Source organism: Telopea speciosissima, chromosome 2, assembly GCF_018873765.1.
Source record: "Telopea speciosissima isolate NSW1024214 ecotype Mountain lineage chromosome 2, Tspe_v1, whole genome shotgun sequence".
NCBI classification, from domain to species: Eukaryota; Viridiplantae; Streptophyta; class Magnoliopsida; order Proteales; family Proteaceae; genus Telopea; species Telopea speciosissima.
The window spans coordinates 2,943,450-2,969,352 of NC_057917.1; the positions used below are offsets into that span (position 1 = coordinate 2,943,450).

The 25,903-nt window shown below is 40.3% G+C and overlaps 2 protein-coding genes across 2 annotated transcripts; one reads left to right on the forward strand and one right to left on the reverse strand.

Moving 5' to 3' along the window:
* Window positions 1-11,765: 11,765 nt before the first annotated feature.
* Window positions 11,766-18,010, reverse strand: LOC122653213 (cytochrome P450 714C2-like). The gene is made up of 5 exons (XM_043847165.1): window positions 17,663-18,010; window positions 13,699-13,925; window positions 13,361-13,611; window positions 12,386-12,749; window positions 11,766-12,242 (listed from the first exon to the last, which is right to left on the reverse strand). Exons 1-5 carry the CDS (start codon window positions 17,985-17,987, stop codon window positions 11,796-11,798), a joined length of 1,614 nt encoding a protein of 537 aa, XP_043703100.1. The 5' UTR covers window positions 17,988-18,010; the 3' UTR covers window positions 11,766-11,795.
* Window positions 18,011-20,790: 2,780 nt separating this feature from the next.
* On the forward strand, window positions 20,791-21,468 carry LOC122652504 (calcium-binding protein CML42-like). The gene has a single exon (XM_043846265.1). The coding sequence runs from the start codon at window positions 20,841-20,843 to the stop codon at window positions 21,459-21,461; it is 621 nt and encodes a 206-aa protein (XP_043702200.1). The 5' UTR covers window positions 20,791-20,840; the 3' UTR covers window positions 21,462-21,468.
* The last annotated feature ends 4,435 nt before the right edge of the window (window positions 21,469-25,903 follow it).

The following is a 25,903-nucleotide window of genomic DNA, read 5'->3' on the forward strand; positions in this document are numbered from 1 at the left end:
AGCGCCTCTACTAGGGCATGGAGGAGGAGTCTTCTGACGAGATGGGTGCGATGATGCGGCCCGGCTCGGCTCGGCCCAACGCCGGCCACCATTCTACTGCAAGTTTCCCTCTACGCGTACCGAGGCTGGAGGGGGCGCGACCAGTGGTTGGCCCATCAGCCCACCCCGGGCCATCTGGGTCATGAAAGCACGCAACATCTCGTTGGTGTGGAGCATCTGCAGCTGCAAGTCCATAACTTGTCGGTTATTTACTGAGGCTTCAAGGTCCAAATTCTCTGGTAAGGGCGGCGGCGGTGGTAGGCCCAGCCCATTCAAGTTTGGCTCGACCTATGCCCGGTCAGCCACTGCTGTGTCGAGCACACTTCCATCGTTCCCACCCTCTGGCGGGGGAATGGGATTGGCCACGGCGCCCGTGCTAGGCTGCGTACCCCTTACCCGAGGGGGTCTTCCGATCGCGCCCTGCCGTGAGGCTTCAGGGGGCTGTGATCGCCTCGCCTGCACAACGGGTTGTAGCTCATCCCCACGGGAAGTCAAGCCATGCTACCCTGATCTCGTGTGCACCATTGTTGCTGCTCTTGAAGTTGGTAGAAACGACGATGGCTTACTGACGTCGTTCCCACAAACGGCGCCAAATCTGTTGCATGTGGAAACTTTCGGTACCCGGTTCATCCACGGATGAGCCTACAAAAAATCGAGTGAGCGTAAGAGAGCCGGTGTGGCTCTGGCCTAGGAATCTCCGACACTCAAGTCAGGTCTCCAATGCGATAGCGTAATAGCTAGTGAAAGTAAGATGAGCAATAGAGCTCCATACCTTAGTATTTATAGAGGGAGATGAGGCGGTTGGAGGAGTCCTAGTATGGTAAGAGTCCTTGTTTGGTAAGGCTCTTCCTCGCGGAGCGGAGTGGAGTGGAGAGTTTCGTTCGGGGTCGAACTCTTGTTAAGGTAAGAGTCCTAATGGGAGTGTGATTCGGTATCGTGATGAGATTGTGACTCAATTCTTATCCCGTGATTCTCGGGTGGTGCTGACGTGGCGCCATGATCTCCGGTGGGGCGTTATGGTAGCCTTCGTGGAGAGCTCGGCCAGAGCTTGGCCTCAGAGCTCGGTTTAGGAGCTCAACCTCGGCCTGTATGACCTGAGGGTCATCATTAGTTGTGTGAACTCGGCCGCACTATGGTGCTCCAATTGTGGTTGACCTGTGTTGGCTCATACCATGGGGTCGACGGGCGTGCAACTTAGCCGTGATGGGGAGATCTTTGGGTCAGCATTGATCTGTCATTGTGCCATGCACTCAATGCTCGGTTGAGTTCTCGGGTAGCAGCTACGATGGCTTTGGCGGAGGGCTAGGCCTCATAGCTCGACCTCGTCTTACCCATGTGAGTTCGGCTCGGTGTCTGCGGCTGACTTGGGTGGTGCTTGGCGAGCCCGACAAAGCAGCAAGATTTATCAAGGATCGGGTCGGCTCGGTCTTCCGCTGAGCTCGGATCGGTTCTTGGATTGACCTCGGCTCGGACACGTGGCAGTTTCTGACTGGTGAGGTGATTTTAGGTTGCATCACAATGGTATTGATGGAAGTGAATGTGGAGAATCATATCCCTCTCCATCTGTTTTGTAGAGATACTCGGTCCTATAATTTTTGTCTTTTCTTCCTTCTCTCTCCTTCTATGTGGAGATTCCTTCCACACCCATTGTGCAGAGAAACTCGACCCTATTATTTTTCTTTCTCTCTCTCTCTCTCTAGTCTTTCCTTCCCACCTTAAAAAAATCCAGTGTTTATCAGATCCATAGAAGGTACATTAATGTTTAAAAAACAGTACATGATTTAAACATGTGACAGTGTAAGATGGCTTTCAAAAATGGACCAAGTTTCGCCTCACCTACAACGAAGGAGGAATTCCTTCATCAGTGATTAATTCCTCCTCGCCGATGGGTGTCAGTGCCTTGGGAAGCGCATTGGGAATAGTGTAAGGGGTATTTTTGATCCCGTACTGTAGTGGGGGCGTAACAAAGAAGATGGTGGGTGAAACCTCCTCCATGGATGGCAGAAAACTTTCACCATAAAACATTGGGCCATATTTTTCTCTGTGTTACCTTCCTCTCCATGTTTTCAATCTTGCCACAGGAAATTATGAGAGAAGTCAAACATGCATCAAATAGAGTCGATTCGCTTTTGCATGCACTTGTATCTTTTGCAACATTTTCAATCTTGTCTTCACTCTTTCTATATAGGCGCAAGCGCGCAACACATGGATTAGTTTTTATGAGTGTAGAATCCTTTTAAAGCATCCATGGCAATGGGTTCTCTACTGTATGGGCCTTTGTGAATAATTCTTGGTGAAGTAACTTTTAGGAGGCTAAACATTATTCAAGAGCCTCATTGATTTAAATCCCTTCCAATAAGCTATTATACTAATTCTTTCATTGTTTATGTTTTTGTTATACTTGTGTAAGAATAAATCCCTTTGGTTTTGATAGAAACCCTATGAAGAAAACCACACAGAACCTTAGAACACGATGAATAAATGAATATAGCAAGATTAGAACATACCTTGTACCTAGGTATGTTGGAAAAGACCTTGTAGAGCTTCGTTACGACGAGCACGTTCTAACCATTAGGTTTGGATCTTCCATAGTCTTCTTCTCCCACCAGTACCTCTCTTTCTTGATAGGAAGAACAAAGAATGAGACCAAAGAGACTATAGGGATCCTAACCGTGTATTTACAAAACAAAACCCTAATCTTTACCCACCCCCCACAATGGAAATGATTAGAATACCCCCATTAACCTTAAAGTGGTCCCAAATCAGATTTATGCCTATGGACCTACACCAATAGGTAGGATATAATTAATTAAGCCCACCAAGAAATCTAACAACTTGTGTTACTACAGTCACAAAACCTTTGATCCATTGATCCATGTGATATGCGAGAGACAGAGATACCCATATTAAAAAGGGTGTAACACAACTTGTTGAAAAAATAATTTTAAGAAATCAATTACTATGCCCAGGAAGCACGTTTGTAATTGTGCAGAAATCTTCAGAAGTTTCTTGTGATGTTTAGCAAAATTTAAAAGAAAATATATTAAAAAGGAGAAAAGTTCTATGTGGAGAGGGGGGGGGGGGGTGTACCATCATTGCACCTAGAAGGGGGGGTGAAATGATCACATCACCCCCATAAAAGGTGGTAATGTCATGCCACCGCATGTGCTCCCATTGGCCCTGTCTGCGCACTGGGCCACGACTTATAAACAATATGAAAAAAAGTTCTTGAGCCACCGGGGCAAGGTACAACACCACCTCTCTGTTTATCTCTTTCTTCTTACATGAAATGCATGACCTCATTGTCCTTCGAAATCGTGGGATTTCTATCACACCGCATTGGTGTATTTCTCTCTCTTTCTCTCTTTCTCTCTCTCCCCCCTCAGCAAAAAGAATGGGATTTCTGCCTTTCATGGGGGTAGGGCAGTCATTTAGCACCCCTATGTATCTTGGCGAGAGCATATAAAAGGTAGACACAAGGAGGTGCTAGCGTTGCATAAGCAGCCTGGTAGCCTTGTTTCTCCCTATATAATAATAGTCAATGTAACGCTGGGTGGTCAAACACCAAAACAATTAACAATTCAATATTATATATTTTTTCTACCAAAAAATAATATTATATGTTTTTCTTGTGAGATGCTCTGCAACAAGTTCTACTGCCTAAGCAGCCGGGCCTAGGGATATCTCTATTCTCTAGTAGTCGTATCGCTATTCGCTATGAAGGTTCTTCTTTAAATACAGTGGAGATCGAAGGGTATTTTAAGTAAGTAGCCATACAAAAGCCTCGTATTCTCTTTGTAGATCTCTGATGACTTTATTAGTGTAGGTTGCCCCGGGACTGCACCTAGCCCTGACCTGTATAAACACAACTCAGACTGGAAACCTAGAAGGCTAGAAGGAGAAGTTTGGGTTGGCCGGGGAGTTGTTCTTTTGAGAGAGAGAGAGAGAGAGAGAGAAGGGGAGACGAAGATTATCTTTATTGTTGTTACTGCAAATCTTCTCGATCCCTGCAAAAGAGGAAAAAGGAAAACGGGGAGGCCGGGTAGGGGCGAAATTAAGAAGAATTAATGGAATTAAAGGTTTTATTATGGAGCTGCTTGTGTGTGGTCGGTGTTTGTAGTTGGTTGTTTGGATATATATACATCATTGCGTGGGTAAAACCAGAGAGACTTCGAGAGAAGCTGAGGAGGCAAGGTATCAGAGGACCTCCACCTTCTTTCCTATTAGGGAATGTCCCTGAGATGAAGAAGATCCAATCATCACTTGCAGCAGCAGCATCATCATCATCATCATCCATTAATTCCATTTCAAAGGAGGTTAGGGTCGTCCTTGGAGATGATATCGCTGCCCACGACTACACCTCTACTCTCTTCCCATATTTTGAACATTGGAGAAAACAATACGGTACGTACATATTCTTCTTTTAATTCTTCTCGATCAGTTCTGATCTCGTACATCAAAAGAAATTAAGTGGGTGTAAGCTAGCTTTCTCCCTTTATTTGTTTTTTGTTAGTAGGAACTAAGAAACCAGAAATTCCATATATGGCTGGCTAAGACCTCCTGATCATCAGATCGAGTGTAGGAATTGAATATTGTAAGATCGATCATATATGGGATATCGATCTTATTAGAGCATAATAATATAATCATAATTAAACTATTGTTGCACAGGAGATAGGACCTTCACTGCTTTGCATATATAATAATAATAATGATTTATAATATATACATATTGTTTAACGATTACCTGACAATCATTAATATTATTATATTATTTAATGAAATAAATTAAAAAGCTTATACTATATCACATTATTGGCGAATTTGATGATGTTTATACAATACAATACTTAACCATTATTATTAGTTCTTTATAATTATGTTAAATGACAATGATATATTATCACATGTTTATATTACTATACAGTACTATAATTAGCGTCATGATCGATCTGTATCAGACACTGTAACCATGACCACAGTTTTGCCTTCCCTAGCTAGCTCATACAACAAAGGGGCGGTCTTCTTTGACCTCTATGCATGGGAAATAAATAGTAGAGATAGTATTATAAAATTTATTGTATCTTACAATGGTGTCAATTTTCACAATGATCTTTTTGTCCTATATGGGACACGAAAAAGTATTGATATGTTTTGTAAATTTTTTTTATTGCAGTGTGATTACTTTATTATTATTATGGGTAAAAAAAAACTTACCTCGTCGTGTGTGTGTGTGTGGTGCACGAGTCGGGATCCTCTACTTCCACCTATCCATATTTTCATGTGCGCCCTACATACAACGGAATGCACAAAGACAACCTTACCCCTGCCCGAGCGCCTTGCCCGAGCGGGGGTAAGGCGGTCTTTGCATACCCCGTTATGTGTTGGGCGCATATGGAAGTAGGGGCAGGCGGAAGTAGAGGATGTGGATATGTGGTGCACAGCCCTTGTGCCCAAACACTGGGCACATGAAATGACCGGACATCCCCATGGAAAGGTGGAAAATCCCAAGGGTGCGGTGATCATTTCATGCATCCATGTGTTTGGATGCAGGAGTAGCGCATTGTACACGTCCATGTAGCGTTCTTTCTCTCTATTATTATTATTAATCCCAAGGGTGCGGTGATCATTTCATGCATCCATGTGTTTGGATGCAGGAGTAGCGCATTGTACACGTCTATGTAGCGTTCTTTCTCTCTATTATTATTATTATTATTATTATTATTATTATTATTATTATTATTAGGGGGAAGTTTTCATACACAGCCGTGTAAGCATGCACGGTTGTCCCCTCTTACAAAGAGTTGGAAAAGTCACATTCCCATACCCATTAATTAATGCCTTGAAACTCCCACCCTCTCACATACACGGTAATAAGGTGTTTGGTAGCTGAACTATTTACTGCAACTACTTAATTAAATGTCCATCGGATCCTTATCTTTTCAGGTTCCTTGTCCGGTATAGGTTCCTTGTCCGGTATAGTATAATTCGTACGATTCCTCTCATAAGGGGTTTGAAGTGATCACTTTATCCTCTATCCTAACACACTGTCCAAGTGGGATCCATCCCCTCTCTTATTAAAGGCACTAGGCACCTATACCGGGCAGGGTTCGAACCTGAGAGGATACTTTTCCTTGTTTGAACGTCTACAAATCTCCATCACGGTTCCCCATGAACTCTGTCTCTAGTGAATTGAAACAGTTGCATGCTTTGAAGGGTCTTTATTAACATGGTCCATCGATCATATTCGTGTGTACGTGGATACCGTGGAGGAACAATGCTAATGTCGCCCTAGTACATACCCTCACAATTATTCAAGATTCCATGCACCGCTTTTGATAGGGACCCAAAACACGGCATCGGATCTGGATCCAGGAACATTCCAATCTGGATATCGGATATAGGATATAGATTAGCTTTGGCATCGGTATCTTCTTAGCATGTACGGTTTCTCAATACTCCCTGCTTGAGGTAGGGTTCACCTCCCTCTATTAGATGTATTTAACTGTCAAATATGAGTAATGTAATTAAGAGGATAAAAATTCATGATCCTATATGTATGTTACATTGACGTTTAATAGACTGATCAGATCAAATCTAACCTTTGGATAGGTACGTAGCTAGGTTCCTGCCTTGTGTCATAAATATTCTATTGTGGGGGACCTATGCTAAGTATGCTCCTTGGTTGGTGAGGCAATAATTTTCGGCCTTTCAATGATGCCTTCAATGTATTAGGAGGAATGCTGAGTTAGGTTTTCATGTGGTAGAAAAAAAATTAGGAGGTCTGCATTGATTTTGTTTGAATTTGCTCAATTTAGTGCGTGGAGACCACTTCAATTTCCAACGTGGTTCTCTCTTTCTCTCTCAGTCGGATCACGGGTGGGGAGCATAGTTTGTAATACCGGGATTGGTCAGGGCCGTCACCAATCTGATATCGATCTGGAATTCTGGATTGGTCAAAATTGGTAAAAAATGACCATAAAATCGGATTGGTTCTCATACCGGCCAGTGTCTAAAAAAATATTAAAGATTATGAAAATTAAAAGTAAATCATGGCCGATATCGATCCGATCTAGACAAATCGACCGATCCAATCTCAAGATTACGAACCATTTTAGAATTGTAATGATTGATATACCGTACGATTTGATCCCCAAATTTGGGCAATCCGACTCAGTTGATCAATCCAAGGAACGATCCACTACTTTCGGGCATGATCAGTCATTATTTGGGATTGGTCTAGGTCGATACAGATCCGATCTTGCTGGTTTTGACCGATCCAAGATTACAAACCATGAGTATAAGTGGAAGTTCTACTAGGAATTGAAAATGCTAAAGTCATATATATATATATATATATATATATATATATATGCGCAATGTACATGACCAATCAATTATCAGATAAATAATTTTTATTTCCCTATCCATTTCCTATTTTTTACATGCTAGCAATGTAATTGGTGTTTCACATGTCATGTGACCTTAGGCTCTTTTACAGAAAAAAAAAAAAAAAAAAAAAAAAAAAAACCCTTAGGCTCTATTTTTTTTTTTTTTTTTTGGTAATCACCTTAGGTTCTATCTGATTGCAAGAGAAAGTATGATTATCATATTTTAATAACAGTTTAAGGTAATTACACAATCCTGAATACAATATATTTTTTTAAACTAATTTAACTTCCCTTCCCTAACCTTACGATCAAATGTAGTCATTGGAAAATCATTTGTGGAAATATAACATAAATGACCCTTTTTTTCTTCCTCTTGAATTAAATGTATCGACGCAATTCCATTGGTTCTCCATAAATGAAAAAAAAAAATTGCGAGTTACGTTTCTTGAGGTTCTATATATACTTGGTGATATTCCAAAAGGTTTTGTGGGTGCAGGTCCAATATACATGTATTCAACCGGGAGCAGGCAACACTTGTACGTGAATCGCCCGGATCTAGTGAAGGAGTTAAGCCAGTCTTCTTCTTGGGATTTAGGTAAGCCATTATATGTAGGTAAGGCACTTGGGCCCATGCTTGGTAATGGCATTCTAAGGTCCAATGGTCATGTTTGGGCCCATCAGAGGAAAATCATCGCACCCGAGTTCTTCATGGACAAGGTTAAGGTACCATTAATATCTATAAAAAAAAAAAAAAAAACCAAAAAATTAAATTTTATACATATAGTTGCTTGATTGATTAATGTATTTGTATGTTGTGGGGTAGGGCATGGTGGGCCTAATGGTGGAGTCAGGGTTGGCATTGATAGACAAATGGGAGAAGCGAGTAATGGAATCTCAAGGAGGGATTGCTGACTTAAAAGTGGACGACGATTTGAGGAACTTCTCTGCGGATGTCATCTCCAGAGCTTGCTTCGGGAGTAGCTATTCGCAGGGCAAACAAATATTCTCTAAGCTCAGGGCTCTTCAACATACAATGTCCGAGCAAGGTTTCCTGTTCAAGGCAACCAGCTTTAGGTATCATACATACGTCCTCTACTCTCTAATACTACTACAATTCCTAATAGTCTCAATTAAGTACAATCTAGCTAGGGCCTAGGGGTTGCAACTCAGGCCAAAGTTAATTGGGATCACCTTTGAGCAAAAAGGACACATATTATCACTTGACTGTAAGTGAGTTCTACCAGCGAGTGCCAACTCAAGCGGGCCTAGGTTGGGAAATTGATAAGTTTTGAACCCAAAAAGTCAAATGATAATATGTGTCCTTTTTGCTTCCTTAAATGTTCCTCCATGCATTTTTATTAGGCAATAGATTAGACACATGTCATCACCTAATCATATGCAAAGCATATATGGATAGGTGATGATCCGGGCCAGTCTCCCAGAAAACTTCAAACCGTATCTGAGGTTCGGCCCGGCTCTTTTGTTTTTTTTTTTTGAAAACTTCGAGTTCTGTTGTGACCCGAATTGAAGATTTGGAAGAATTTCCTAATTTATATTTTACTGATGATCGATCACCTTGGATTAGAAACCTTCCAACCAGGAATAATAGAGAGATATGGAGGCTAGAAAGAGAGATCGAATCATTGATACTGAACACAGTGAAGGAGCGGCAAATAAAATCATCAATGGCTACCTCAACCTTAGAGAAGGCGGATCTATTACAAATGATATTGGAGGGTGCCAAGAGCAATACTCAGGTGGGGTCAAACTCATCTAATCGCTTCATAGTGGATAACTGTAAGAGCATCTACTTTGCTGGTCATGAGACTACAGCAGTAGCTGCAACATGGTGCTTGATGTTAATGGCATTGTATCCTGAGTGGCAAGACCGAGTCCGTGCAGAAATTAAACGAGTTTGTAGGGGTCGATTTCCAGATGCTGACATGCTGCCTAAGATGAAATCGGTATGTACATATATATATATATATATATATTTCAGCAATTAAAATACAAATATGCGGTGAACATGTTAGCTAGCTAGGAGTTTAGGACTTAAAAAATTATGTCCGAGTTTCCCTTCATCCATTGTGAAGGAGGAATGAAGGTAGTTTCACCGAAAGTGAAAGAATTCTTTCTTCTCTATGGGCTGGGCCGAAACTTTGCCATGGTAGAGTTGAAAATTGTTCTTTCTCTTATTGTTTCCAATTTCTCTTTCTCCATCTCTCCCAGGTATCACCACTCCCCCGCATATAGAATGATTGTAGAGCCTAAATATGGAGTTTATCTCCTCCTAAAGAAGATCTGACTCTGCAATATCAATGGACTTAACTCCTCTTAGGTTCTCTGTCCGGTCAGATTCGTAGGTTTCTCTCATAGGGGATCAGAAATGACAACCTCACCCCCTGCCCGAACACACTACTCGAGTGGGATGAGATCGTCATTTTCGCCCTCCCTATGAGAGGAACCTATGAACCTGACCTGACAAGGAACCTGAGAGGCGAAAAATTAATGTGGGCTTGGGTCAAGACTTTAATACAGACACTCTTAAGATTGAAAGGGCTCTACAGTGTCTACATTGAAAGATTTAAATTTTAAGACATTGATTAATTTGTACTATTCCTCATACGAAAACTGTTCGTTATAATTAGTCGTCACTTACTTTCCCTTGTCTCTCCCCACTCCCTCCCCTCCCCTCTTTAAGTGTTAGATGTCGAAATTTGGAAATGCATGCCTTGAAAGATCTATTTGTGGAAGTTTATGTGTTTATCCTAACGCAATAAATCACCTCATTGGAGAGGAACTATTTTTGTATATGTGTATATGAGAAAAGATAGGACAGAAATAGATATTTGGCGTATTAGGGATTCCAAAGTCTTTCCTTCTTTTATTCCAACTCCAATTAAATAAGATGCCAATCAGTTTTTGTTTTTTTGGGTTTTTCTGGGTCAAAAGATGCCAATCAGTTACATACGTACCACTTCTACTTAGCCACTTAAGTATTACATAGTTCACATAAAGACTCTCACGTAGGCTATACTAACTACAACTACTTACATTTTTCAAACCAAAATACTCACACACAATTACATAACAATATGGCCAAATGTTTTTTGTGCTGCGGCGCAGGCTGCGCCCAAACACATGGGGATAGGCGAAATGACCACCCTACCCCCCTAAATGGCAGACCCATGTGTCTAGGTGCAGCCTGCGCTGCAGCACAGAGAACATCAGCCCTAACAATATATTATGGTTTTGCATTTCCTTTTTGGTTTTTTTGGGAACCCAAATAAAGGGAGTGTGCGTTCAAGATTGTGTTTTATCGACTTCCTCAATTCAAGATTGTGTTTTACCAACTTCCTCAATTTTGGGTCATGGGCCCCACATGGTCAATGCCGAGTGTTTTGCTCTAATACAATTTGACGGTATCTCACCTAAAACTCGAATTCAGTGTGGAGAGGTGTTTTCAACAGTCATAAGCCCAACAATTGCACACTACACGGTTGACGCAAGACTAACACATCCTATTCCTAACCGTGGAGTTGCACCCATCGTATCAAGTAGGCGAGCTTACAACTCATCATTGGGAGCATCTATGGTCTTAAGGACAGCGTCATGTAACCTGACTTTGCCCACCTACATCATTTTTTTTTAACCAAGCTCCCTAACTTTTTTAAAGCTTGATTAACATTCTAAGATAGACAAAGATTGAGTTCCACAGATTTCTTGGAAATACAGATTGTACTCCAACTTACAACTTAAAGTAGGAACTAAAGATTTTTCTCTATTGGACCAAAAGAAAGATTGCTTTTTGAAGTAAAGAGACTGCAACATTGAAGATGGAAGTTTGAAAAAAGACATAAAATGTTGGGGCATAGCTGCCAAAGTGGACTGGATCAATACCTGTTTTCCACGGGCACTTGTATAAGCTTGGCCTTCCAACGCTGCATTTGGAGTCAATTTTGTGGAGTAGATCTTGGTAATGAAATTTATTCAACTTAATTGTTGGGAACAAAGGGAATCCCCAAATAGACGTCTAGCTAGACATGCATGTAGTTGGCAAAATATGGAAAAAAACTCGATCATGGATTGATCAAGATGTCTTAACTTTTAAGAGATGAAGAGACATTGGGACTGAATTGAGCTCTTGTTTTAATTAATAATTTTGAGAGCTTGATCCGATCAACTGAGAGCAATAATAGACCTACGTACATGGGTATTTTTATCAAGTGAAATACTATACTCAATAAATAAATAACGTGATTTATAAATTTTATATAATAGTATGATATTTATAATATACATACAGCTAGCTGCAGGTTTGTTTGTTGATGAAAGAATAATGGAGATATATGTATGTGATCGATCTCATGCTTTCTTGAAAAGGAGATTCATGCCATATTGGGGCTCTACTACAAGCCTAAATGTTGGTGAATGGAGATATTTGGGGGAGAGGGAGAAAGAGAATTTAGAGAGGATGAGGGAGAGGAGAACTTTCAATTCAATCATGGCGAATTTCCGTCCCAAGCAGGTCCGAGGGCCAAGCCCAAAGGGTATGTATGCCTGTGGAAGCTTGCAAGCACCGAAAATGCCGTTTGCGAACCTCTCCGGCTTGAATTGGTGGGCGTCTGTTCCCCAGATTTCCGGAATCCGATGCAGAGTCGGGATGGGAATCCATAGGTTTACGCCCTTTGGTATGATCATATCAACAACACCACCACCACCACCACCCAAGTTTATCTCTTCCAACGCCTCTCTCGCCACAAATGAACTTGGTGGGTATAGCCTCATTGTCTCTTGAATCACCATCGTCAACTGCAAGCAATTAAGGTCATGATCATCATGGATCAGCAGAATATATATATAAATCAGATACTTAAATATTGTATGTATGGTTGGTTTATATATAGACCGAATTGTAGCTATAATAAATAAATAATTAAATTAAAATCTCAAACCGTTTTCAACTTGAGAAGCATATGGGCATCTGGAAAATGGCCAGCAAAAACCTCAGCTACTTCGTTGCGAACACGAGACTGCCAATCTTGATGAAACGAAAGTAACATCAAAGCCCAGGTGGCAACAGTGGCCACAGTCTCATGGCCAGCAAAATATATGTTCTTGCAGTTATCCACCGCAAAGCGATTTGCAGTTTCGGACCCTAGCTGATGAGCATAGGCACCTTCCACGATCCTTTGTAGCAAATCCGTCTCATTACTACTTGATGATGATCCCTTCCGTTCCTTCACTACCTTTAAAATCAACCTTTCAATCTCTTGCTCTAACTTCCAAGCCTCCCTATTATTCTTGCTTGGGACATACCTATATATTTACCAGTACGTCCAAATTTTAATTATTAATATATAAGTCACCCCAATTTTGTAATTTATATCGTAATGTTTATGTTGAAACTGAAAACCTAATTATCAAATAAGAAATAAGAAACACACAAAGAAAGGAAACAACCTACAAATTAACAACCACAAGTACTTGTAGAGATTATGTCTACTTCCATGATACAGTGAAAGTATCTTCACTAGCTAGCACTGGAGTTACATGGGGGACCCTCTCATCATTGGTCCCCCATGCGCACGCAGGGGCCACACTGGTCTCCCTCTTTTCTTATTAACAGTCACATATTGAATTCGGTAATACATATACATACATACATGTTTAAATATATATTCTAATAAAATGTAAAGATTGGCGTACGATGAGGCTACACTTCAACTGGAGAATGGATCGAGATGGAGCCCAAAATATATATATATGTACTAATTAAAGTTAGGGATTTTAATCCAATGAATTAATGGACTAATAAAAACTTAATGGGAATTAAGAGATTCACAAATCAAATCATGACAATCTGCAGCAGCTAGCGTAATTAATTTGTTGAGGTGTAGGTTGTGCGTCATAAAATATTGGTTAATTACCTCAAAGCAGGAATTCTAGCATGTAAGCTTGTGCGAGAGGTGATCCTCTGCAATGTCCTAAGCAATGAAAAGATCTCTTTTCCTTCAGAATAGCAACTTCCAAAACAAGCTTTTGAGATAACATCAGCTGAGATATTTCTCAGATCTTCATCAACTCTAATCTCTGCAACTCCTCCCTTACCTCCTCCGACTTGATCCTCCCACGATTTCAACAGAGGCAAGCACGACTCCACCATTAATCCCACCATTCCCTACATATATTCCGTGAAAACAATCGTAGCGCGCTTAGCCCAAAATAAAAAATTAAAAAAACAAAAATCTCCAAAAAAATAAGTTACCTTGACTTTGACTATGAAGAATTCTGGTGCAATGATTTTCCTCTGATGTGCCCACGCTTGACCACTGGACAGTGTTACACCCAGGCCCACCAAAGGCCCAATCACCCCAATAAGGTACGTGGGCTTTCCCAGGTCCCAAGAGTTATGCAGGCTTATTTCCTTGACAAGATGAGGGTCACTGATGTACAGATGTTGTACATTGCCTGTTGAGTACATAAATGTTGGACCTGGCAAAAAACCATTAACCATATCCATTATATATATTCGACAAAGTTTAATAGTGGACGGTTCACCCACCATCTTAGGGTTCACAAATTCTTCCTACGGTTTTGTTTTCTTATGTTTCAAAATACCCTCCCAATATCCGTTATCGCCCTCTCCAACCCATCAGTGAATGGGATAACGTATATCTGGCTGGGCATGGCCATGGCCATGGCCAAAGTTACAACCATCCAGGGGCCAGGGTTTCAAGAATCGATGAATTGAATCGTGAATCGGCCAAGACCGATCCCAATTCCTATCGCTTCAGATTGGAATATTCACACTGATTCCATTGAATCAACGAGTTTTCAGATCAAATGGCCGATTTAAGGGTTCTTAATTGAGAACCGATTCCCATTAATTCCATAACGGATTCCTGGTTTTAAAATCCTGCAACCACCGTATAGGCTAAGTCTATCAATGCAAGCTTTGGCTAAAAGACTCCAACTTCACCCTATCAATTGTATGTACGTAACGGTAACGGTTGCAATCCTTTTATAATTATCAAGTTAAAAAAGACTTGGACCTGAATTATTAGTGGTCCCTTTTGTTGGACGTTTTATTTATTTTCTATCTGTTCCCGGAAGACTCAAAGAGAAGTTATTAATGCGTTTATTCAGTTTTGTGATGATCTAAGTTTTTCTTGAACTGAATGATTATAGAGTAATTTAATGTTGTTTCAACGATAGCTTCGATCAATGCTCCATCTCCGACCTGCGTGGATGAGGTTGTAAAAGGGTGGGAGCGGGTGAGTTTGTAGAAAGAAGAAAAGGAAAGGGAAAGGGAAAGGGAAAGGGAAAGGGAAAGGGTGCAAGAGCAATACGGTAACTTACTTAAATAGAAAATAGGTATAATTGTCAAGTTTCTTAGGTTTTTCAAAATTTTCTGTTAACTACAGCAGCCCATAATCACAGGTGTCGAAATAGAATCTAATCAAAAGGTCTTTTGGGAAATATAAAAATTTAAGGGGTACTTGCAAACCCATAGGGGAAGGGAATTATTCCATTTCGGCGCTTATAATTATTACAAGCAGCAAGAAAACTCATGTTGTTTGATCTACAGGTCATCATCTTACTGTATGTGTAGTGTACATGTACGGGTAAGTGACCCGGTTTCAATTTTAATGGCAATGGCGTTGTTCCGCAATAGTATTGACCTACATATGAATAAGGACCATGCTAAGAATTATCGGGCCTAGGCTTTAATAACTTGGAATTGATCAGACTCGTGATTGGCCTCCATCGATTCCGATTTGAGACAGATTGAAATCAATCTGAAATTTTTTTGGAACCCTAAAAATTGGAATAGGAAAGAAAGAAAGAAAGATCTCTCTAGATATGTAGTTTTTAAGAGTTTTTGATTCAGAGATTTGTAGATCTTGATACAAAATATAGATTTCAATGATTTTCTGTTATTTTTTTTAACTGGCTTAATGATTGAAAAATTGATTAAAAAAAATTGAAAATAAAAGAACATTCATGATCTATTCCAAAATAGGTTGGAAGAATTAACATTAATTAGAGTTTACATCGAATGATTCCAATTCAGATCACCCTATTAATTCCAATCCCATTTCTGAAACCATGATAAGAACATCCAACTGTTCCAATTTCCCACAGGGGAATTATGAAGGAGATTTGTAGAGGTTGAATGGTGATGAGATCGACGGTGGGTGATGAGATCGACGGTGGATTAACTAGCAGCAATAAATACCATTCCCCAAGCTACCAAAATCCTAATTAGAATAATAGCAGGGGATTGCATGCTGCCAGATAATGTGGCCCCTGTGTCCATATATAGAGGGTGAAATGATTAGACTACCTACTTGTGAGCCTACTCTTGTTGGATGCCTTTGCAGTTTGCATGTTCCCATTGACGCCGTGCTAGAGTAGGGTCACACGACCTAACACTTTATAGCACGACCACCGGATGTGGCAACCTTTTTTCCCTTAGAATTTAAAGGTACTGCCTAAACCCAAGTTATTTATATTAAATACGCTAACAATGACGTCTACTGAGTATTGACTCCTTTTTTTTTTTGATAAAAGCACTTCATCAACCGGGGGAACAACGTTCCCGAAACATCAGCTAACAACAAGGGGAAAATGGAGGGGGGTGGGGATGAGATCCAAGATACAGAGTGTTGGAGATCAGCTGCCATAGAGTCTAGAGAGTCAGCCACACAGTCTGAGTACTGACTCTTGATGTGCTATTGGACACCCAACGATGTTACATTATATCTATAACAAATTTAAATTTATTTGCATAAAAATGAAGAAACTAGTTTTTTTTTTGTTGTAAAAGAAGAAACTAGTTAATGGTTCGTTTTAATAACAATAATAATAATGTAATAAAATATCATATCATTCAGCATTGAATTAATAGTAGTTGATTGTATAAGCATCATCACATTCACCAATAATATGATATGGTATTTACCTTTTTGTCCTCTTTAATATTTTATAATAATTAATGTTTAATGATCCCCTCCAGACCCGGCCTGCAATGGTGGGAGCCTAATGCATGGGACACCCTTTATGATTGACATCATTGTCATTACACTTATTATCTATTTAATGTTATGATCAAAGATCCTGCAACAATAGTTTACCCACAGCTGTGATCTCATTATTATTCTAAGAAAATTTTTTCCTTCATCCACCATTGTGGTCTCATTAATTATTACTTACCTTAATGACAAAATGTCTTTGGCATCCACCACTCTGATCGAATCTTACTGGCAGCTCTTTCTGTCTCGTGATTGGGTCAAACACATCTGGGTGGCTGGCCCTCTAGATTTACGTATTAAATCTCTGATTTATGATTCCTTGAGTGATTTCTGTTTTAAGTTCTTTTACTCTAGACAGCTAGATAAAGTCTCAATCACCTGGTTCTTAGGGATGCTTATCATTATTTACTATTTCATTTGGTCAGCTCGAAACAAAGTTTTATTTGGTTCTGAAAAACCAAATGCTATTTGGATCTTGCAACAAGTTTCATGCTGGATTTCGGATTTAAATTTACAACCCCCTCCCTCTTTGCCCAATGATGTACTTAAGGAATCACGATCTAATCACAATTTGGTTTCTTGGACACCTATTCCTATGTATAAATATCCCATTTTATTGTGTGGAGGAATCCAGACCCCGGGACTAAGACTGGCAAGCTGGGAGTATATTTTTTTGACTGATGGAAGGTTTTTGTTTTTTGCTGCAAGAAATATTTTGGCGTCTAAGGTTTGGGATCCGGAATTGTACAGCATCAGGACGGGTCTAGACCATACAGCTATCTTAGGACTGCAAATCAAAGAGATTTGGTGCTCAAACCAACTGATCACCAATGTTCTTCCATCCCCTACTAACTCTCCTTGGCCATGGTTATATATTAAGGATCTTATGTATATAAGTAATAGAACTTTAGACATGACCTTTTCTAATTTTAAACATCACTTATGCTTAGAAGCGGCTCGCAACCTTTCGGCTTATTCGCAAGACAATCAGGTTGTACGGTTGCATTAAGCTAAAGTTGTTTTCTTTCTTTCATCAACAAATAAAAAATTTGCCAAAAAAATTGATGGGTAAAGAAATTATCTCCTCACCGTAAAGGAAGGAAAACTCAATCAGATTGATTATATGCAAATTAAAGATATCCCAGCATACTAACTAACATAATTAATAAGGAGAATTTGAGAGTATATGCGTACCGTATTGTTTTCTCCAATGCTCAAAATATGGGAAGAAAGTAGAGGTGTAGTCGTGGGCAGTCATATGATCTTCAAGGACGACCCTAACCTCCTTTGAAATGGAATTAATGGATGATGATGATGACGCTGCTAGTGATGATTGGATCTTCTTCATCTCAGGGACATTCCCTAATAGGAAAGAAGGTGGAGGTCCTCTGATACCTTGCCTCCTCAGCTTCTCTCGAAGTCTCTCTGGTTTTACCCACGCAATGATGTATATATATCCAAACAACCAACTACAAACAGCGACCACACACAAGCAGCTCCATAGAACATTTAATTCCATTCTGATTCCTTTGTCCCTGTTTTCCTTCTTCCTCTTTTGCAACAAGAAGATTTACAGAAAACAAGAAAGAAAGATCTTCTCCCCTTCCCTCTCTCTCTTTCTCTCAAATGAGACTCAAATTTCTTTTTCTAGAGGTTTCCACTCTTAATTAGTTGTGTTTATATAGCTCAGAGTCTCAGACTGAGAGCTCCAGTCTCGGGGTCTCTGTCTCGGGCCTGTACGTCTAATACGGATTATACCCTCCGATCGCTACTGTATTTACAGTTTCGTAGCGAAGCTACTACTAGATGTATCTCTGCTGCTTATGTGATAGAAAATATTAAACAAATCGACATGTGTCGAAATTACATATGGTTTCGACACATGTCCTTCTGCTTTTACAGTGCCCCTGAACTTTTTTTTTTTTTTTTTGATAAAACAGTGCCCCTAACCGATGATATTCCAAAAATCATATTCAATCCATCTTTGTATCTATCTAGGAGAATTCAAATTCGTTCAGAAGCTAATCGGATACGAATATAATAATAATAAATATTCATCTATTTGATTAAGTTTTTTATTTTATAATTTTTTAAGTTAAGATAATGTGATATTTTTCTAGATTTTCTATTAGTTTATATATATTGTTTTATGCATTATGATACATTAAATCACATATTTATTAAAATAAATACAAGATAAAATCAAAAGTAGAAAACGTAAGTGACAAACCCAAATTCACACTAATCAATCGGAGGCCGCCATGTGTCCCGACCCAAGGAGGTGTGGACCATGACAGAACCAGTGAAGGACCAACCACGGGCGCGGATCGCATGACCCTCTACGGGCGCAGACCGAATGACCACCCTCCACGGGCGTCGATTCGAATGACCACCAATTAGAAGCACTTTGAGTTTAAACAGAACTGCCAAACAAAGAGAGAGAGTCAAACTCTCACTGAGTTTTATTTCTATCCATGCAGGGTTTTAATAAAACCCTATTATTATAAATAGGGACCAAAACACAGAGGGGGAGCCATGTCTCCACGTTTTCTGGCTACCCCCTCTTGGATTTGTTTTGGTTCTCCTCTCTCTCTCTCTCTTGTGATCTCTTCTTCTTCTTCTTATTGCTCTCTACTATGATTGAGAATTAGGGTTTTAGAAACCCAGATCTGTGCTTGAAGAACTGAAGAGCATCTGGGATTGGCTTGAAGAATCTTGGTTGCACCATTGAAGGTTCAGATCTGTTTACTTGGAGTGTTCATTGGAGGAAGAACCATTGTCTATTGGAGGAGCAACACTTGAAGCTCATCAGGTTAGCAATTCTTTATTAATTTCTTTTGTTTTTAATTATTGCTTATTCATGGGATGCGAAAGAAACCCGAATCGATTTGTTTTCGCTGCGTATTTTGGTATGGGATGGATCTCTCTTTCCATTAGATGGATTAGAGATGAAGTTTCTCCATCTCTTTTGGGTGCCATAATTGCATGGGACACAAAAGAGAAGGACAGGGCATTGGTTTATCAGATCAAACCCTAATTGGGATGCACTAGGGGTTCCCATGGGCGACCATGAAAAATCCTAAAATTTAAATAGGGCGCCCTTGGGCAACCATGGGCTAATCCAGGGCGTGCAATACCCTAATTGGTTTATGATTGGTTTCCCAGGGGAATCATGACTTGATCCTAGGACCGTAATTTAACCTACAATTTGTGCATCTCTGAAATATCCTTGTAGCGGTTGAAGTAGGTTTTGCTTCAAAATACATCCTCTTGTAACACTAAAATAGAAGGTAGTGTAGAGTTGAGTCGTATTTTTAATGCCCCAATTTGTGCAATCCGGGTTGACCATGTGTTTATACCTTCAAGATAAAACAAGTCTCTAATCATATATGGTGTACCCCGAAATGCGATTACATAGGGGAGTCCGAACGCTATACTCACTTACTCATTAACACAAACACACTACGATGGAGAGGAAAACAAATTTAAGATTTCTTCAAACAGTGTTAGAATAAATGAGCAAGACCTCCTCTCTTTATATGAGAGAGGAAAAGACACCACTATATGATGTCTCCAAAAGATATGTCACAAATCATGCCTTTTTCCATAAGACTTGTTTATAGGTCATTCTAACAAGTCTTCCAATAGTTATACCCAGTGACTATTTAGGTTTCTATTACGAAAGGACTCAACCTTCTAACACGTCTTTTATAAAACAAAATAATATTTTGAATCTTAAAATTTTAAATTGTTTAAAATTCCAACAATGGGGGAAAAAAATCCTCTAAAATTCCCTAATCAGATGCGACATTGAATGGTGCCGAAATCTAGAAAAATAAAAGAAAAAAAAAACTCGATCAATCAAGCTCCCATTATTGGATGAAGCATCCTCTCAGCATGTCGAGCTTTCAGCCCCAAACTACACGGCACTCGGGGATTAGGGAATTGGGGAGGGTTTTTATTCCCAGCATGAGAGGGCAAGAACCACCCTAGTCGCACGGGGATTAGGGAATTGGGGAGGATTTAAATCCCGGTCTCCGAGGCCAAGAATCATCCGAGTCGCATGCATTATTCGGCTAGCTGTTGACTTTCTTTTGGGATGGGGGGGGGGGGTGTAGAGGTATTAACTAGCTTTTGACTTTGAATACGTAAAAAATTCACTTGGCGAAACCAATGGTATGGTTGACATTGACGAGCTTTACAATCCACAATCCGGGAGGCAGCGCGCAGGAGGGAGGAAGAAAAGGAGAAGACATCTACGAGTGACGACAGCCGGAAGAAGTGAAATAAGAGGCACCCCTCGCCCCGCACGTATTAATTCCATCATCTTAATTGAATCGCTCTGCCTCAGAAAATTAATCTAACGGAGGAGATGGCGGTGGCAAAGCCAAAGAGCCTTGTCCGGCCGTCATCGTCATTCCGGCTCAAGTCACCCAGCCTCAACTGCCTACGCCTGCGTCGCATCTTCGATATGTTCGACCAGAACGGAGACGACATCATCTCCATAGACGAGCTGAGCCAGGCCCTCGACCTCCTCGGCTTGGAAGCCGATATCTCGGAGATTGAATCCATGGTGCAGTCCTACATAAAGCCTGGCAACACCGGCCTAACTTTCGATGACTTTGAGTCCTTGCACCAATCTCTCAACGATACCTTTTTCGGGAACAGCAACAGTAACGACGACGATTGTCACGATAATCACCATGATTGTCGACGTGGTGGCGAGGAGGATGGGGAAGCAGCAGCAGCAGAATCGTCGTCCCAGGAGGATGCGGATCTAACGGAGGCATTCAAGGTGTTCGACGAAAACGGCGATGGTTTCATCTCGGCACAGGAATTGCAGGTGGTCCTCAGGAAACTAGGGATGCCCGAGGCCCGAGACATCGGTCGAGTTGAGCGTATGATCTTCTCGGTTGACCGCAATCAGGATGGCCATGTTGACTTCCATGAATTCAAGGACATGATGCACAGCATCATGGTTCGTAGCTCTTGAAATTGGAATGAATTCCCTTGTCTTCCTTCAATCGGAATTTACTTTCTTTTTGATTTTAAATCTATTGGATCACAGCTCTTGTTCCTTTCTTTAATCTCTTTCTCTTTTTTTTCTCCATTTTTTCTCCCTGTTTTGATTGTGGGGTTTGGAATTTTGAAGTTTGAACGTTCGTGAGACTTTCTTTTCCCTTTTCTTCTTCTTCTTTTATGTTCTTTGTTCTGGGGAATGAAAAGTACGTACGTTCGTAAGCCCTAAGAAATCACAAAAGTCTGAAAACGGATTGTAACACACAAGCCATGCCATAGAGACGGAAGAGATTATAGAAGAAGATCATTTAATTACAATTTGCTCATCAAGCTCTGGCCGCCGGTCTTTTAACCTGGACTTCTCGTGTTAACCTTATAATTAAAACGGCTCCAGTCTACTGAATTTATCATTGTATCTAGAGGAAACGAACTCTATCCACGACCAACCCTGTAAAGAATTAAAAGTTTAATTTTCCTTTAAAAGATAAATTAGTTAGGTCTACATTGTGTAATATTTTCATACCAATTAAGGTATGTCAAATCTCAGTCCAATATTCATACGTGATCACTTTTCACTATTGGACCAAGCAAGCCAACTCCGCAACAAGCAACACTTTCCAATCCGGTTTTAGAAAGACAAGAAATGTGACTATGCTGGCCTATCCAAAAGGAAACTTTACATGTAAAAGAGGAGAAATGAAGAATAGAACTTTCTTAAAAGAGAAAGTGTGGAGATGAGAAGAGAAAGAGATCGATTTGAAGGTTCAAGGTCAGACGAAGGACTGAGATGGGCAAGTTTGAAAGTTATGCTGGGAGAGCAGGAACCCTGGAGAGAACCTGCCATCGGAGAAGAAAAAGTTTGATGGATTTGATTCCCGACCATAAGATTCTGCCTTGTTTTAGACTTATAAGTAATTGCATACATACAGAAAACAGTTAGATTATTGCATAGATGGTTTTGTTCACTTACATTCACATGTATACAGAGGAACTGGGGCATCTTCGATACTCGTTGGAGTGTGGATGATGATCGTTGGCGTCATCTTGGTATTCGTTGGTTGACGTTGGGCTTCTTTGGTCACCGGAGTGAGAGTCTGCCTTCAGTTGCTCAAATGGTAGCAAAGGTTTTTCTCTCTGAGGTATCGATTGAGGAAGAAGAAGGGATGTGTTTGATTATTTTATTTGAGAGGGGCAGAATTATCTTAAAAAAAGGGTTTTTTACAATTACCACCTCAAAATCTTTTATATTTATTAGTACCCCCAAAACTTTGAAACAACTGTTACCCTCCCTGTTGCATACTAATAATCAATTGGCTCCCACCGTTACAGACCCGTAACGAAGGGGGTTAGTCGTGAGAATTGCCGTTGTCACGGGATTTTTTAGGACCAAAATACTTTATGTCAAAACGAAATAAACTTCAAAGGTTTATTTTCTTCACTTCCTCTTCACTTCACCTGCACTTCATCGTCTTCACTTCCTCTTCACTTCACCTATTGCAGCAAACCGGAGGAAGAACTTCGTCGGCGGCACTAGAGCACCCATCCCCGAACTTCATCGGCGACGCTACAGCACCCATCCCCTCTGCAGCTCGTTTTGCCAGTCTAAGGCTTGCATGAATTCTACAACCACCAAGTAATGATGCCCATAAGAACTTATCAGGCTTCATTGGCATATTATCAATAATCTCTTCAGCTTCCTCAAATCGGCCAGAACGACCAAGCACTCTCAATGTTTACACACTTCGAATATAGATGGACAAGAGCACTAGCAGCAAATCAGACCGGTTCAAACCCAATCCGAGTCATGTGCCCATGGACCTGTTTCCCAACATCCTCTGCAGCATGAGTTGAGCAAGCAGTCAAAATCCCAGCAAATGTAAATTCATTAGGTCTGACCGCTGATCTCAAAAGGTCAGCGAATAACTCAAACCCCTCTTTGTTCCTCCCACTTTGAACGTATCTTCCTATCATCGTAGTCCATGAAACAATTACGTCTCGGTCCATACAACTCCAAAGCTTCCCTGGGTTGGTCATTGCGAGAATACCCAGAAATCATTGAACTCCAAGAGCAATTATCCCTATCAGGCATTTCTTCGAACAGTTGGTGAGTTTTATTAAGCTATCTTTGCATAACCCGCAATCATGATGTTCCGAGAACACAAATCCCTGTCAGCCATTTCATCAAACAATTTCTGGGCATAGACCAGACTGTCACACTTCTATTACTTTCCAAGGAGGCGATTACAGATAAACACCAGGTTCAAAAACGGAACACTTAATGTGGTTATGGACCCTTCTGCCCTCCTAGAGTGCTCGTTGTTGAAGGCATAGTTGTAGAAGAGAAGAATATATTGAAGCTGATTAAAAAATGATCTAAAATATCTAGCATTTGACTTGCTTGCTTCAATTGTCTCCGTTGGCATAATATATGCATGGCTTCTTTCCATTTGTTGGTGTTTTATTTTTTTGGGTTAATCAATTTGTTGTTTCTACAGAGTCGGTTTATGAGGCTGCTTCCATCGGATTTTAAGAATGGGTTTTGATAAAGAGGTTTCTTCAAGTAGGCTTGTATTAATGTGGAGAAACACACCTCCAGTGAATTTGAGTTAGACAAATAGAAGCTCTCCGGTTTGGTGATGGGTGCTCTAGCGCCGCCAACGAATAGAAAGTCGAATGAGAAAGAGGGGATGGGTGCTGTAGCGCTGCCGACGAAGTTTGGGGACGGGTGCTCTAGCGCCGTCGACGAAGTTCTTCCTCCGGTTTGCTGCAATAGGTGAAGTGAAGAGGAAGTGAAGAAAATAAACCTTTGAAGTTTATTTCGTTTTGACATAAGGGTATTTTAGTCTTAAAAAATCCGTGACAACGGCACACTCTTACGACTAACCCCTTCTCCGGTGGGAGTCAGCTGGTTATTAGTATGCACCAAGGTAGGGTAATAATTGTTTCAAAGTTTTTGAGAGGATAATAGTAAATACGAAAGATTTTGGAGTGACAATTATAAAAAACCCTAAAATAAATTACTTATTGATATCACTACCTAACAACCCATAACTAACGGTAATGCCATAGGGGGTTGTGTGTTTTGTTTCTAAAGAAATGAGGTAATTGATATTTCGTTTCTTTGCAAGTGTTTCTTGATATTTTACCAAACCTCAAGGGATGACCCTGATAATTGCCCTTAAAAAAAGTATAAAATTCTAAATACAGTACCTAGTAAGGTGTCATTGAGACACACTTTACATGTATCTTCCAAACCTCAACTAAAAGACTAGGTCTTTTGAGAGGTTTGGTTCGGGCAGAAGAAGATGCACTTGAGGGGTCATCGCTGAGGATGAAATTTTGTTGCTACACTTGTAGGCTGGCAGCCAAGGAAATGAGATATTAAAGGGTATTTTAAAAAATACTAAAACCTAGGAGGGTATTTAAGAATCCAAAGGGGAGGTGAATTATTCCATTTCCTTGGCTGCTAGCCTTGTAGCAGGAACAAGTGTAGAAAGCAAAATTTTTTTCCATCGCTCAGGCATGGAAGTGTTTGTGACCAAAGACTACACAAGGATTGGTCAAACATTATTTTTGACAAATTCTTTGTTCGATTCTGGCACACGGAACCCAAGTTTGTAATGTGCCTAGGTTTGGTTGGTACATGTTAAAATGGAATCGCACAAGATGGTGAAATATGAGATCGAAGAATACAACAAACAAGACAATCGCAAACACAAACAGATTTACGTGGTTCGGTTTCGAGAGAAACCTACATCCACGGGAATAATAGCGACAAACTTTTCACTAAGCAAAAATGAAGATAAAGTTATTTTGTCTAACCCTAGAATGAGAGGAAGTGCCTCATATATACGGCTACCCAATCCTTCGTGTCACGAACTAAATCTGAAAATTTTTTCTTTTCAGATCACGCCGCAAAATATATCGAGCCGGATCAGATTCGCATCGCACGCGGATCCTTGAAATACAAACATACTCAACAATACACGTTGCAGAACTGGATCCGCAAGTCGAACCGGATTCTATCTAGTTCGATCACCATGTCTTCCAAGATCCAACCCATCGTATAAAACTCTACCATTAAAAAAAAAGAACAAAGAAAGAGGATAAATTACATAAAACGTAACGGTCTCTTCTACTTCCCTCTGCTTCTCATTCTCTTGGGCTTTCTTAGGCGTTGGTAGTTCCCTCAAGGTCATTGTTTATTGAAAGCTTATTGAAAATTTGAATTTGATACTTTGTTCTTGTCAGAGTTTCTTCATCTTCTTCCCATTGAATCTTTCTATTCCTTTTTCATACGACCTCCTTTCCCTTTCCTAAATTACTGTTCCATCTTAACTGTCATTCTGAATTTATTTCTCGTGATTATGTTGTTGTCTGTGATGAGATTTGTCATTTTTTAGTGTTTCATCTAAA

Excerpts from the sequence above, each read along its gene's own strand:
- LOC122652504 (XM_043846265.1), top strand. The coding sequence starts at position 20,841 with ATGGCGGTGGCAAAGCCAAAGAGCCTTGTCCGGCCGTCATCGTCATTC.
- LOC122653213 (XM_043847165.1), bottom strand. The coding sequence starts at position 17,987 with ATGGAATTAAATGTTCTATGGAGCTGCTTGTGTGTGGTCGCTGTTTGT. Across the intron at positions 13,926-17,662 it reads GCATTGGAGAAAACAATACG|GTCCAACATTTATGTACTCA; the intron begins GTACGCATATAC and ends GTTTTTTGCCAG. Across the intron at positions 12,243-12,385 it reads TGCTTCTCAAGTTGAAAACG|TTGACGATGGTGATTCAAGA; the intron begins GTTTGAGATTTT and ends AATTGCTTGCAG.